This window comes from Polypterus senegalus, chromosome 3 (assembly GCF_016835505.1).
Source record: "Polypterus senegalus isolate Bchr_013 chromosome 3, ASM1683550v1, whole genome shotgun sequence".
Taxonomy (NCBI): Eukaryota; Metazoa; Chordata; class Cladistia; order Polypteriformes; family Polypteridae; genus Polypterus; species Polypterus senegalus.
The window spans coordinates 116,669,547-116,686,206 of NC_053156.1; the positions used below are offsets into that span (position 1 = coordinate 116,669,547).

Sequence of the window (16,660 nt, forward strand, 5' to 3'; positions counted from 1 at the left end):
TACATTGGGAACATAGATTTAGCTTAATTAATGGTAAAACAAATTAAGTAATTTATATAATGATAATTTAGAACCTCTTGTGTGTTACAACTTATAAGCATAATGGTGGAAAGAGAGAGATCAGAGAGGCAGTTTGTAGAGAATATGAAATACAGAAGAGCACTGAAAAAAAAAATTAAGGTTAGTAGAACTTGATAACTGTTGATTTTAGTATTTACAATTCTCTTTATGTAGTTAAAATATCTTGTTTTCATTTTTGCCTCTGTATTTTATGTCTATATAGCTGTATTAATTAAAAACGCTATGTGATTTCAATCTATGAACTTTCCTTTATTACATAGCTAGAAATATTACAATGTACAGAAATAGAACAGCATTTAATACTAGAAAGTTAGCATTGAAGTCCTTTGTTTTATGTTTCATTAAAACTAGTAGAACACCTAAAGTAGCAAGACAGTGAATTTTATTTTTATTTATAATTCTGATTTATTTTAAATCTGCATTCAATACATTTGCATGAAAGTGAACAAATTTAACGTATGATTCAAAAAGTTGCACAAAATAATTTTTTTGCATACCAAAAATTAGAGAGCGCATTGGTCATGGGTGGTATTGAAAGACTGGGAACTTGACATATGCAAGAAAGATGTTTAGACTACATTAAAAAGGCAAAAAAAAAAAAATTCACTTTTTATATTGCCACGCATCAGTGAGGGGGGAGCTTTCTGAATGCCATAACATCTGCTGTTCTCAAACATAAGGCACATGTGCAGTCCAATCTGCTGCCTTCAAAATCCACAGGATCAGCAATTTCAGATTACTTCCCCTATAAATTATAGTCAACAAATACACAACATTCATAGCCCTGAAAAGCCTTGCTTACCAGCCTTGCTTTTCATTTTAATAAGGAGAAAAGATATGTTCTTGATAAAAAATCATTGTGAGTTATATGTTGTTTTTATTGTGAAAATTAAAACTGAGTACTGCAGGCAAAGTTATTTTGTTTGGGAAAAACAATGAATTTGGGAAGGGTGTTGTGTCATATTAGGTAAATGATGCATATCTTTGAAGCTGTACCTTCTAAGAATGCCTGTAGAATTTATGGGTTTGTCTGCAGATGTCTTGCCGAGGCATTGAAGACAATGGTTACAATGGAATGATTGTATATAAATGAAATTGTGTGCACTCTTGATAGAAATATGTGACAGAAACGACTTGCAGATGACAATTTGTGACTGTGCCTTGTTCACTTTGTTAAACTTTAGTGAAGTTGTTTGAAAAGCCTGTAGGTGTTTTTTAATAAATACTTTGTTTGACTAACTGTTGCATTTTGATACTTTCTGATCTTTTTTTTTTTATTTTATTGCAATCCATACAAAGCAATCAAGTTTTTACAAAAAGAAAAATTGAGTTAAGAACAGATCGATCCCCACCCCTGGAGACACACTCCTCAGGTGGTACAGACCTGTCTAAGAAATACAGGACTACCTGGAGAAGCCAAAATAAAACCAGCTCTGTAATCGCTCTTTTGTAGACACAGTACTTACTGGGCGCTTTAGCACCCAGGAGATGTGTCAGGGGTCCATCTGCCTGGGTGTGTATTCGCCAGTGACCCTCGCAGAGCTGAGGGTCAGTTGGCATATGCTACTCAAGGACTGATGACTTCTTTATAGACAATAACTTCTTGCCTATGATTAAATCTTGCAAATAAGATGCTATTGTTATTTCTGACCATGCACCTATGATCTTGGAGCTAAAATTACTAAGCCCCATACACTCACCCCGCAGATGGCGCCTCAACCCGCTTCTATTAGCTGATGAGATTTGTACGGAATTTATATCCAAACAAATCAAATTCTTTCTAGAGACAAATACATCCCCCGAGATCTCTGCAGGAATACTCTGGGAAACTCTCAAGGCCTTCTTAAGAGGACAGATTATCTCATATCTTTCCCACAGAAATAAATCCGAAGCCAAGAAAGTAGCAGAGATAAAAAGCGAAATTACTAAAATAGATGAAGAACATGCCAGACTACCAAGCGAGACTCTACATAGGAGGAGGCAGGCTCTACATTCAGAATTAAACCTCTTGACAACTAAAGAAACTGAACAACTAATCTACAAATCCAGACATCATTACTATGAACATGGAGAGAAAGCTAATAAGCTTTTAGCTCAACAAATTCACAAGCAAGAAGTGCAACGCAATCTCAGTAAACCAACGCAAACGGAGATAAAATCGTCAAACAAAAAAATATAATGCACACTTTCAGAGACTACTATAAATCCCTATATACTACTGAGTTTAAAAAAGACAATACACAATCTAATGCATTTCTGGATACATTACAGATACCACAAATAGACACTTTTAGTGCGGAGGAACTTGATAAACCTCTGGCATTATCAGAATTACTAGATGCTATAAAGTCACTCCAAGGTGGAAAAGCAGCAGGCTCTGATGGCTACCCTGCAGAATTTTACAAGAAATTCTCCCCTAGCTCCCCTCCTATTAGCAACATTTACAGAAGCCAGAGATAACCAATCTCTTCCACAAACCTTTCGCCAAGCACTAATCACTGTTTTCCAAAACAAAATAAGGACTTATTACAATGTGCATCATACAGACCAATTTCACTTCTGAATAACGACGTTAAAATACTCTCTAAAATCATAGCTAGAAGGATGGAGAAAGTGCTCCCTCGGTAATATCACAAGACCAAACTGGATTTATTAGGGGCCACTTATCTTCAAATCTTCACGCCTGTTTAATGTAATATACTCACCAACTAAATCAAACACCCCAGAAATATTATTATCATTGGATGCAGAAAAGCATTCGACATGATTGAATGGAAATACCTTTTACTACATTGGAGAAGTTTGGGTTTGGCCCAACATTTGTGCATGGATTAAATTACTGTATACTAACCCAGAAGCTTCAGTTTGCATCAACAACATTTGCTCAGACTAGTTTGAACTAGAATGTGGCACTAGACAAGGATGCCCTTGTCACGCTGCTGTTTGCATTGCCATTGAACCACTGGCAATACATTGTCGAAATACTGATCAGATAAAGGGGATTAGCAGAGAAGGACTGGAACAGAAAATCTCATTATATGCAGATGATATGGTACTGTATATATCGGACCCAGAAAATTCTGTGCCTGCAGTCTTAGCAGCACTCACAGAATTTCAAAAGATCTCTGGTCTCAGAATTAATCTGAATAAAAGTGTACTCTTTCCAGTGAATTCTCAAGCATATAATATTAGATTAGATACCCTACCTTTTATCATTGCAGAACAGTTTAAATACCTAGGGGTAAACATCACAAGTAAACATAAAGCTCTATATCAACAAAATTTCGCGTCTGCATGGAAAAAATTAAACAAGACTTGCATAGATGGTCAACCCTTCATCTCACACTAGCTGGAAGAATTAACACTGTTAAGATGAATATTCTTCCTAAGCTCCTTTTTATTTCAAAACATCCAATATACATTAATAAATCATTCTTTAAGCAATTAGATTCAACAATAACCTCATTTATTTGGAATTCAAAACATTCACGCATCAAAAGAGCGACCCTACAAAGACAAAAGGCAGAAGGCGGCATGGCTCTACCTAACTTCCAGTTTTATTACTGGGCAGCAAATATACAGGCGATAAGAACCTGGACACAAATAGAAGAACATACACAGGCTTGGACCGCAATAGAAGTAAAATCCTGCAGTACTTCTTTGTATTCCTTGCTCTGTGCTCCAATAAACACACGCTTATCGGCAATACACTAATAACCCAATTGTGCTCCACTCACTTAGAATCTGGAACCAATGTAGAAAGCATTTTAAGACGGAGAAGCTTCTATCTGTGGCACCTCTGCAAGAGAACCACCTCTTTCAACCTTCACAAACATATGCAGTTTTAATATCTGGAAAAAAATTTGGAATTAACTTGCTTAGAGATCTTTATATAGACAACGTCTTTGCATCCTATGAACAATTACATTCCAAATTTAACATTCCAGCTACACATTTCTTTCACTATCTTCAAATCAGGAACTTTGTTAAACAGAAACTTCCAGATTTTCCTCATCTTGCACCCTCATCCATGCTGGAAAAAATATTGCTCAATCTCAAGGACTTAGACTCCATCTCTACAATATATAAAATCATTTTACAATCCCTCCCTTTCAAAGATCTAAGAGGACACTGGGAAAAAGATCTCTCAATTAATATATCAGAAAAGGAGTGGAAAGTAGCAATGCAGAGAATTCACTCGAGCTCCATATGTGCAAAGCTTACAATTATACAACTCAAAATTATATATCGAGCACATCTGTCTCGACTAAAACTCTCCAAAATGTTTCCAGGGCATGATCCAACATGCAAACGTTGCAACCAAGTCCCAGCCTCACTAGGTCACATGTTCTGGGCCTGCACCAAATTAACATTATTCTGGACAAAAATTTTAATTACCTTTCAGACAGCCTTGGACTCACAATCCCTCCTAACCCATTAACAGCTGTGTTTGGGGTTCTTCCAGAGGGGCTTAAAGTGGAGAAAGACAAACAAATTGTAATTGCATTCACTACACTTTTCGCACGCAGACTTATTCTGATAAACTGTAAGAACCTAAACTCTCCTCTTTTAAGTCAGTGTCACGCTGTTTGGCTTGCTCTCTCTCAGGGGTGGGGATCGACCTGTTCTTAACTTAATTGCTTTGTATGGATTGCAATAAAAATAATATAAAGGAAAAAAAAAGTTATCTCTTTTTTGCAAAGATTTTTTTTAATGTGATTCAGAACACCATTGGTGCCAACTACTCTACTTTTTTAAATGTTCTGTTCACTTCTTGTTTAGTCTGCATCTGAATGGAACGCTCAAAGTTTTGTGCTTAAAACAGATGTGAATGTTATTTAGTTCATCTGGTACTGAAATGTTGATGATGGTTTTTTAATTAATATTTCCTTTATAATGATAATATCTTGTAGAATCTGCCTTACATGTTGTGTTTATCCTCGCAGTCCACTTCAGATTTATCATATTCTTTTCATTTTACTATTTTACTGCTTGAGAGACTTCTCAGTGTTGTACCTAGGTTTTTTGTATACATCACTATTACCTCCGTGAAATACAGGTACAGCAGTATAGTATGCAGGTTTTCTGCAAAACTAATCATGTATTGCAGGTTTTTGACTTTGAAGTAACCAGATTTTCTTAATAGACTAGACATATGTAGAGCAGTCCAGATAGTATTTAATATAGAATATTGTTGTCTCTGTGTGCTTATCATAATGAGCTAATCATTTGAAAGCAGCTAATAAGCTCCTCTTCAATATCATGTGCATCGCTGCACAGTCTAAACTGGGGTCTAAGTCCTTTTTAGTTTGTATGTGCTCAGGAAGTAGAAGAGCAAGTCAGTGTTTAAGAAACGCATAAGATTGTTTCTTTAATTGTGTAATACAGTCATTCAGCATATTACCTCTGCAAGGAAATGAAACATGATGAAATTGGTTACAATGATTGCAATATATATACAGTACAGTGGAAAATAAGTACTTCCATTCAAATTTGTTAAATGCTTTATCTGCATCCTGAAGAGAGAGCAGGACCTCAGGGGACTTACATATGATGTACTATAAATACTTTATTGCATTGCATAACTGTTGTAAATTAAAAAGGGCTTTCTCATTGATTTCAGTCAGTTGTTTGTGTTATAGAGGACACTGCAGTCACATATGTCCCACTGGGAGATGAGGTAAAAAGTACTGTATATGAGTGGTTAGTATCAGTGCTATTAACAGTAACAATTCTCACAGAAGAGATCAGCTGCGCTGACAGCAAATTTTCAGGTTGTTCTAAACCATTTGATTTTTTATGAATTTGAGGTTATGTGTGGGATGACACAGTAGAGCAGTGTTTCCCAACCTCTGTCCTGGAGACCCCCTGTGACTGCAGGTTTTTGTTCCAACCAGATTCCTAATTAGTGATAGCGCTGATCTCATTTAATTAGCTGCCATTATTTTTCTTTTATTCTACATTTAGAAAAGCACAGCAGCATGATTTTTACATTTATAAGACATTTAGAAATATTTCTGCTTTTGCTATAGATTTAAATGCTTAGTTCACTTTTGTTGTTTTCATTATATTTTGCCCTTTCTCTGTGCAGTTTTTAACCTTTGTTGTATCTTATGAATGACAATTAAAAATGAGCAGAGCAGACACGCTGACAAAAAACACTGAATAATCAAAGGCTGCAAGTACTTTAGCATCAGACCCACGAATTAGTAAATAATGGGTTAATTAAACAATTAGAACACCTAGAAAAGCAGAATGAAATTCAACATGAAAATATTGTTAAAAAGAAAAAAACACATTATTCCCCTTATAACTGCTTGGTACATTTTATATATAGTTTTTAATTGGTGATGTGTTATTTCCCACGTTCTGTGTTTTGGGAACAATATAGAAATTAGAAAACTAAGTTTGGAAAAAAAAAAAATATATATATATATATATATATATATATATATATATATATATATATATATATATATATATATATATATATATATATATATATATATATATATATTTATTTATTTATTTTATATATATATATATATATATATATATATATATATATATATATATATATATATATATATATATATATATATATATATATATATATTATTCTTTTTATACCAAACTTAGTTTTCTAATTTCTATATTGTTCCCAAAACACAGAACGTGGGAAATAACACATCACTTAATTAAAAACAGAAGCTGACTGGAACAAAAACCTGCAGCCACAAGGGGGCCACAGGACCGAGGTTAGGAAACACTGTAGTAGAGCAAATAAAATAGACAGTTTGCTACACTTACTTCCCATGGTGAACAATACTTGTGTTGCTTCAGAGCTTTTGGATTCTTTCCAGATCTCTACAATCCATGCATTTGCTTCCTACATCTGTGTCTCCTGGCTCCACTCTCACTGTACTTGCTTGGGGTGAGAGATAACAAGAGTCCACTCAAGGTGCTGTGATATATGCACTTTGTATTGAGGAACAGGTGGGAGGTCATGGACCCACTATTCCACATAACATTTAGAGCGTGCTCATATACAAATCCTGCTTTGAAGATAGGGGGGTTCAGAGTGAGAGGTGCCAGTATGCAAATATATCAACTTCTGGTACCAAAATTAGGATAATGCTGGTTTGGAAGTTTCATACTTTTTTACTACTACTATGCTGTGCAACACTATGTGGGTAGTATATTCATTTTACTGGTTTATTCCATCCAGTGATCATTTAATATCACACTAGCTACGAAGATCCTGTTTGGGTTGATTCGGATTACTGTTGAAATTTAATTTGAATAAGTTATTAAAGGATTGTGTAATTGTTTGCTGTAGATACGTAATGTGACATGGTAGATGGAAAAGGTATCTACTTAGCTCTACAGGCAGGGATACTGAAATGGAATAAGCTTTTGTCCAAGTTGCAAAAGTAGACCACTCCTGATTACCTTGTCCTTTAAAACATAGAATGTATGAAAGATATAAGGAAAAGTGAGAAGGCAAATGAGAAGCTGCGATGGGAGCTGCAGCAGGATAATAAAGACTTGGAGAAACGCATATATATTATCTTTAAAGCAGTCTTTAAAGATATGCTGAGCAAAATTGAAGAGCACATTCAGGAAACCACGTCTAAACTGAGCACACTTGCTGATCAGCTGGAGGATGTCAAGGAGGCATTCATGACTTGGACTGAAACAGCCAAAAATCTAGCTGCCACTGCTGAAGGAGAAGCAACAGCTGCAAACTCCGAATGCAAAAAACTCTGAGACAGACTTGCTGCTCTTGAAAATGGAAGCAGAAGGAATAATATTAGAATCGAGGGTCTACCTGAGAATCATGAAAGTCCAAACCCAGTGAAATTCGCAGCTGAACTATTCGCTAAAATAATTGGAGAGGACTTTAAATCAGATTCCGAGATAGCAGCAGCTTATTGCATATGCAGATCAAATACCGTTAGATCTAGGTCTTTTTTTTATCCGCTTCGAAAAATTATTATTTAAGCTAGAGGTGATGGCAATCCTCAGACACAAGCAAGAGATTATATATGAAAATAACCACATTCGTATTTTCCCTGATTTCTCTCCCGCAACAGCTGCTAAATGGCAGCCTTCTACAACATTAAACAGCGGTTACAGCAAGCTGATATCAAATACAGCCTGTTGTATCCTGCCAAACTGAAATTGGAAGTGCAAGGCCAATTCTATGTCTTCGCCAGCAAGGAAGAAGCAGAAAAGGAATTAAGAAAGCTGATCCCGACACTATTCTGAAACACAATAGTGAGTCGTAACCTGTCATGACATGGCAAGGATATATAACCTACCGTCTAAGCCATTTGTAATGATACGGGTATTATAATTGTACATCCTTTTTATTACTCGGACAATAACTGTTTAGGCTTTAATTACAGTTATAGACGTGTGTTTATTTTTTATTTATTTATTTTTTCTAATACCCTAAAGGAGACTGTATAACATCATACCCTTGGGTTATTGTTATTATTGCATCAAGACTTGCTATGCTTATTCTGGACCACTTTCTAACACCATTCTCCAGGTTTATTATCTTAATACTTTAAGATTGCTGAAGATTATATTTAAGTTTATAGTTTGTTATATTTTAAGGCATATAGTATTTAGACTATATTGGCAATAGATATCTCTATTTTTTAATCCTAAAACGCCACTGCGTGGGGGCTTGTTTTGCTTTGGACGTGCTCTGTCTCTAGGTATGTCAGAGGACCGGGACTGCGTGAAGTGGGGTCCAGCCTCATGTGGGGGGGATAAGGGGGGGGGTCGAAAGAGAGCAGGCTATTTGTATATCTAATCTATGCTTTTAATCCTTATAATTATAACTACCAACGTAACCAGGAAATTAAGGTTAAAGCTGTCTTGCTTCCAGTTAAGACTATAAAATTACATCAAAAATTCAGAATCAATGCCTCCATGATGGGACAGTTAACTTCGTGAGCTGGAATGTTAAAGGCCTGAATCATGCATTAAAGAGAAAGTATTCTCTCACCTAACAGGTTTAAATGTTAAAATAGTATTTTTACAGGAGACCCACTTACTAAGCAAGGACCAGTTCTGGCTGCAAAAGGACTGAACTGGCCAAATGTTCCATTCTAGCTTTACAAAGAAAACTAGAGGTGTGGAAATTCTTATACATGAAACAGTCTCATTTGTAGCATCAGATGTAGTATTGGATCCTGAAGGGAGATATGTGATTGTCATGGGCAACTTATTTAACTGTAAATGATTTTTGATAAATGGTTATGCACCTAATGCCGATGATAAGGAATTTAAACAAAATTTATTTGCATCCATTCCCAATGTGAACACTCATAAAATTATAATGGCTGGGGACTTTAATTGTGTTTTAAATCCACTCTTAGATAGGATGATATCTAACACTGCAAAGATAATTACAAAGTTTATAACTGACCACAAGTTATCAGACCCCTGGAGGTTTCTAAACCCAAACTCAAGAACATATTCTTTCTACTCACCAGTACGTCATTGCTACTCAAGAATTGATTATTTCTTTATAGATAATAATTTCTTGCCTACGATTAAATCTTGCAAGTATGATGCTATTATTATTTCCAACCATGCACCTCTGATCTTGGATCTTTTCTTCCTAGAGACGAATACATCCTCAGAGATTTCTGCAGGAATACTCTGGGAAACTCTTAAGGCCTTCTTAAGAGGACAGATTATTTCATATCTTTCCCACAGAAATAAATTGGAAACCAAGAAAGTAGCAGAGATAAAAAGCGAAATCACTAGAATAGATGAGGGAACATGCCAAGCTTCCAAGCGAGGCTCTACATAGGGAAAGGCAGGCGATGTATTCAGAACTCAACCTCTTGACAACTAAAGAAACTGAACAACTAATTTATAAATCCAGACGTCTTTACTATGAACACGGAGAGAAAGCTAATAAGCTTTTAGCTCAACAAATCCACAAGCAAGAAATTCGCAACGCAATCCCAGTAATCACCAACATGAATGGAGACAAAATCATCGACCATAAAAATATAATGCACACATTTAGAGACTACTATAAATCCTTATATTCTACTGAGCTTAAAGAAGACAGCACACAATCTAATACATTTCTGGATACATTACAGATACCACAAATAGGTACTCTTAGTGCGAGTAGCAGTGATCTAGTATCAGAATTACTAGATGCTATAAAGTCACTTCAGTGCGGGAAAGCAGCAGGCCCTGATGGCTACCCTGTAGAATTTTATAAGAAATTCTCTGCTTAACTAGCTCCCCTCCTATTAACAACATTTACAGAAGCTAGAGACAATCAAACTCTTCCTCAAACGTTTCGCCAAGCATTAGTCACAGTCTTTCATAAACAAATAAAGGACTCATTAAAATGTGCATCATACAGACCAATTTCACTTCTGAATAATGATGTTGAGATTCAAAAATCATAGCTAGAAGGATGGAGTAAGTGCTCCCTTTGGTAATATCACAAGATCAAACTGGATTTATCAAGGGTCGACACTTATCTTCCAATCTTGGACGCCAGTTTAATGTAATATACTCACCAACAAAGTCAAATACCCCAGAAATATCATTATCATTGGATGCAGAAAAAGCATTTTACATGATTGAATGGAAATACAGTACCTTTTCACTACATTAGAGAAATTTGGGTTTGGCCTGAACATTTGTGAATGGATCAAACTACTGTATACCAATCCAGAAGCTTCAGTTTGTATCAACAACATTTGTTCAAACTACTTTAAACAAGAACGAGGTACCAGACAAGGATGCCCCTTGTCACCGCTGCTATTTGCAATCGCCATTGAACCATAGGCAGTTCACTGTCAAAATGCTGATCAGATAAAGGGAATTATCAGAGAAGGACTGGAACAATAATTTCTCTATATTCAGATGATATGGTACTGTATATATCAGACCCACAAAATTCTGTGCCTGCAGTCTTAATAGCCCTTACAGAATTTCAAAAGATCTCTGGTCTCAGAATTAATCTGAATAAAAGTGTACTCTTTCCAGTGAATTCTCAAGCATATAATATTAGATTAGACACCCTACCCTTTTATCATTGCAGAACAGTTTAAATACCTAGGGGTAACATCACAAGTAAATATAAAGCTCTTTATCAACAAAATATTGCCGTTGGCTTGGAAAAAATTAAGCAAGACTTGCATAGATGGTCAACCCTTTATCTCACTCTAGCTGGAAGATTCAACATTGTTAAGGTGAATATTCTTCCTAAGCTTCTTTCTTTTTCAAAACATTACAATATACATCAATAAATCATTTTTTAAGCAATTAGATTCAACAATAACATCATTTATTTGGAACTCAAAACATCCACGTATCCAAAGAGCGACCCTACAAAGACCAAAGGCAGAAAGTGGCATGGCTCTACCTAACTTTCAGTTTTATTACTGGGCAGCAAACATACAAGCTATAAAAACATGGACACAAATAGATGAACATACACAGACCTGGTCCGCAATAGAAGTAAAATCCTGCAGTACTTCTTTATAATCCCTGTTTTATGCCCCAGCAAATGCAAGTTATTGGCGTTATACTGATAACCCAATTGTGCTTCATTCACTCAGAATATGGAACCAATGTAGAAAGCATTTTAAGATGGAGAAGCTTTTATCTGTGGCACCTCTGCAAGAGAACCACCTCTTTCAACCTTTGCAAACATATGCAGTTTTTAATATCTGGAAAAAATTTGGGATTAACTTGCTTAGAGATCTTTATATAGACAACATCTTTGCATCCTATGAACAATTACATTCCAAATTTAACATTGCAGCTACACATTTCTTTCACTATCTTCAAATTAGGAACTTTGTTAAATAGAACCTGCCCGATTTTCCTCATCTTGCACCCTCATCCATGCTAGAAAAATATTGCTCAATTTCAAAGACTTAGACAACATCTCTACAATTTCTAAAATTACTAGCAAAATACCCGCGCTTCACAGTGGAGTAGTAGTGTGTTAAAGAAGTTATGAAGAAGAAAAGAAAACATTTTAAAAATAACATGATTGTCAATGTAATTGTTTTGTGACTGTTATGAGTGTTGCTGTCATCAAGGATTTGATTATCATTATTTCTTTCAATCAGATTTGTATTTGGAGGATCTGTCGTGTTCAAGTTACATTCCGTGTTTGTCTAGTCTATCTCTGATCATCTCACCTTCGTTGTGAACCGTTGTAAAGATAACAGGTTTCATTCATCGAAGTGATCACTACCCAAATCGGTACTCGTGAATCTAAGATGTTTAACAGGCATTCCCGGTATTAAGTTGTGGATTTGCCTGCGAATATTTAGTGACAGCGTGTCTATGAACGTAATTTAAACTTAAGCTTTACACATTGCTTTCCGATTGATATGTCTACAAAGGCTTGTTCAGCGTCAGAGGGTTGTTCCTTTCCTACTGCATCAATAAGCAGCTCATCTTCCTCTTTATCTGAGACATCACACACTGCATGTATGGGTTTACCTTTCCAAGTCCTGCAAAGTCAGTTGACGTGAGCCGCTTGGAGTACATGCATCAAAGGTTCTCAGCTGTGCTTGTGCTGTCTCATGCGATCTTGCGATGTCCATGGCTTTATTTAATGTTAGCTCAGACCCGGCACTTAAAAGTTTCTTTCGCACTTTCGCTGAGTTTGTGCCAAACACTAGTCTATCCCTGACCATCTCATCTTCATTTGCATAAGCACAGTCCTTCACCCGCGAATATTTAGCGGCAGTGTGTCTATTGTATTGCTGCTGATGGACAGCCTTATATGGGCAGGCATTCAATTACGTGGCAGGCGTGACGATGAGGGACGCAACTCCGCCTCACACGGCGCGACGAGCTGCAGGCTATGGCGTATATATGTACGTAAGTAGGTTCCAGTTACGACTGTTACGCGTAGAATTTCGAAATGAAACCTGCCTAACTTTTGTAAGGAATGAGCCTGCCAAATTTCAGCCTTCTACCTACACAAGAAGTTGGAGAATTAGTGAGTCAGTCAGTCAGTGAGGGCTTTGCCTTTTATTAGTATAGATTTTACAGTCCCTCCCTTTCAAAGATCCAAGAGGACACTGGGAAAAAGATCATTTAATCAACATTTCAGAAAAAGAGTGGAAAATAGCAATACAGAGAATTCACTCCAGCTCCATATGCACAAAGCATACAATTATTCAACTCAAAATTATATATTGAGCACATCTGTCTCGCCTAAAACTCTCCAAAATGTTTCCAGGGCAGGATCCAACCCATGAACGCTGCAATCAAGTCCCCGCCTCACTAGGTCACATGTTTTGGTCCTGCACCAAATTAATATCATTCTTGACCAAAATTTTTAATTACCTTTTCAGACATCCTCGGTGTCACAATCCCTCCTAACCCATTAATAGCTGTGTTTGGTGTTCTTCCAGATGGGTTTAAAGTGGAGAAGGACAAATAAACTGTGATCGCACTCACTACACTTTTGGCACGCAGACTTATTTTCCTAAACTGGAAGAATCCTAATTCTCCTCTTTTAAGTCAGTGGGAAACCAATGTTTTATACTACTTGAAATTGGAAAAAATCTAATACTCAGAGGATCTGTACAGATTTTTTTTCAAAACATGGCAGGATCTAATCAATAATATTTTAGAATAAACTTTCAAAGCACAGAGGAAGCAATTATTTCTGAATTTATTTTTCTTCTCCATTCATCTCTATTGCTTATCAAACTAATCAATTTAGGTATGTTTACAAGCCTTAAGTTTTACCCCATTGGCCATGCTCTCTCTCAGGGGTGGGGGTCGACTTGTTCTCAATCCTACTTTTTGTAAAAATTGATTGATTTGTATGGAATGATTACAATAAAATTAATAAAAAAATAAATTAAAAAAACATAGAATGTATGTGTTATTGGTAATTATTGTTGTAATAAATACTTAATTTTTATTTTGGGGTGGGGGAATTCATAAATATGTTTTCTTTTCAGTTTAACCAGGAAAAAGGCTTATGGATCATACAGCTTAACCAGCTATAATTTTACATTGGTACTTGTTTAAAAAAATGCTTTGAGTGTCCGTCCATTCATTTTCTAATTGGTATATTGTTGTGGGGTTTGAGGGGCACCATGTCTTGAGTTTGCCTTGTATTTTAACTGGATACTGAAAGAAATTTGTATAGAATTTAGTAGTAAATGAATTTAGAAGTATATCACCATAGATCAACATAGCCTTGATACTGCCCCTTTACAGAGTATGAAACCAAATTTTTATTTTTTCATTTTGATTTTTTGTAACACAGAATTAATTGTGTTCCCTTTTTTCTTAATATATGTAGGTTATGCCTTTACAGAAGATGGTGAATATTTTGCATATGGTGTCAGCGTAAGTGGATCTGACTGGGTTGAAATCAAGTTCCTGAAAGTAGATGGAGTGGTGGAGCTGGAGGACAAACTAGAGCGTGTAAAGTTCAGTTGCATGTCTTGGACACATGACGGGAAGGGCTTATTTTACAATTGCTACCCTGTACAGGATGGGAAGAGTGATGGTAAGCTTTTTCAATAATTAAAATTAATTTTTATTCACAATTTGTTTTTGATTTTCTTTTCACGTTACTACTTTTTTCTTGCTAAAATACTTGATTTGTTTTTAATAGCTTGATCTCATTTGGTCCATTTGTTTTCTGTGATAGGTACTGAAACATCTGTTAACTTATATCAGAAACTGTATTACCATGTGCTTGGAACACCTCAGTCAGATGATGTACTATGTGCCGAGTTCCCAGACAATCCAAAATGGATGGGTGGTGCTGAGGTATGAACAGTTGAAGTTGCGTTGTTGAAAAGTATTGAATTATTGTTAAATCAACCCTTAAAATATTCAGAACACTTTTATTTTGCATGTTGCAGTGTTCTGATTTTTAACCTAGCAAACTGTTCACTTACTATATTGTGCATCATAAACATTGCAATAAGAGTTGCATCATACAATACATCACATTAACAAGGTGCTTTATAATGCAAGTAAAGTTTTAAAAATGTACTACATTTAAGCACAGTTGTTTGTACATTTAACTGTACAGCAACCTACCCATTACCTTAAGTACTAACAAGAAAGGTGTTATGCATAACCCAAATCATACTTTAATTAGAAGCACTTAAGACATTCAGTTTGGTTCATTTGTCCTGCTGTTCAAGTATAACTATGTATGAATTATTTGCTGGATCCTTTCTTCTGGCTTTTGCTATTGAAAATATGCTCTGGTTCCATGAGACTTCCTGGGCAATAAATGGATGGATGAATGACTAGGTACCAAAAACCTCAGAAAGGCATATAACTTGCACATCTTTGTATAGCAGATATCAGGAGGCAGTGAAAACTAGCAGATTAGTAGTTCATGGGTAACACTTAAAAGACTGCTCACAGAACTGTTGGATGGTTGAATCTGGAAGATAGTATGATTTGCATGCTCATTATCTGTAAGGTATTCATTAAGTGGTGTTAACTTAGGCATATTTTTTTTCCTTAGTCTGAACTTTCAGTGTACAATATGAGAGTTTGCCTGTGTTATACAATACATTTACTGTAATTTACACTACATAACCAGTTCATATAGTAAACCATTAGCCCCTCCAAGAATGTGCCTGTCTTAGAAATATAGAGCACCACAAAAAAGAAAGAAATGTAAAGACATGCAAAAGGTAAGAGAAGTTAAATAACTATGGCTCTCCATCCATCTCTATAATACAAAACTAAAAAGAAATAATAAGGAACTTGTTAATATTGAAATTTAACATCCACTGTATTTTCAACAGTTCATCACAATGTGCTAACATGATTGCTCTAAGTGTGTGTTTTGCCAGACATAAAACACATGTAAAATACAGTAACAAATGAAGATATGAATCTATATAAAACACAGATCTATTTGATTACCTAGAAGTAAGTTAAACAGTGACAAAATGAGAACTTGCAGATTTCACATATTCAGCATCAAACTGGAAACTGACACCAAAGTGTTATCCTTTACCTGACTATGTTTCAAAATCAGTGATTCCGTGAATAATTAAAAATTCATTAGTAGTAGATATTTGGGTTCTTCTTTTGAATATATTTGAAAATGAATTTAGCACTACTGCATTTAGACAGGAATGCTTATTTTTTAATGTCCGCAAAATGTCCATAAGTCTAAGGTATACAGTATTAATGTGAAGAAATGTGTGTAAATAAAAGAACTACAAATAAATGTTATTGAGCGGGCTTCTGCAAATACATTCAACTAAATTTATTAAAGTACTATATATACAATGAATCAAGAACATGATATAGTGGAATTTCTATCAGTGTTACTGCTACCATGTTGTGAAAATTCTAAACTCTTTAAAACATTTTACTGTGAAAAAATCAGAGTACACATTTGTAGTTTAGTGTTAGTAGAATGGATAGATTCCTCAATAATGTAAGCTGTTGTAATTTTGTAAAATAAGGTATATATACAGAATGCTTCACTCTTTAACACTGCTGTAAGAACATTTCCTCTCTTGTCAATAGGCTTGTAATCATCTGGGATAGTAAG

General features: G+C 35.4%; 1 protein-coding gene across 1 annotated transcript in view; it reads left to right on the forward strand.

The window, feature by feature from the left end:
- Positions 1 to 16,660, forward strand: part of LOC120525501 (prolyl endopeptidase) — a 298,115-nt gene that overhangs the window by 47,885 nt on the left and 233,570 nt on the right. The window contains exons 5-6 of the mRNA XM_039747852.1: positions 14,423 to 14,632; positions 14,777 to 14,898. Of these exons, the coding sequence (XP_039603786.1) occupies positions 14,423 to 14,632; positions 14,777 to 14,898 (332 nt within the window). The remainder of the gene's footprint in view (positions 1 to 14,422; positions 14,633 to 14,776; positions 14,899 to 16,660) is intronic.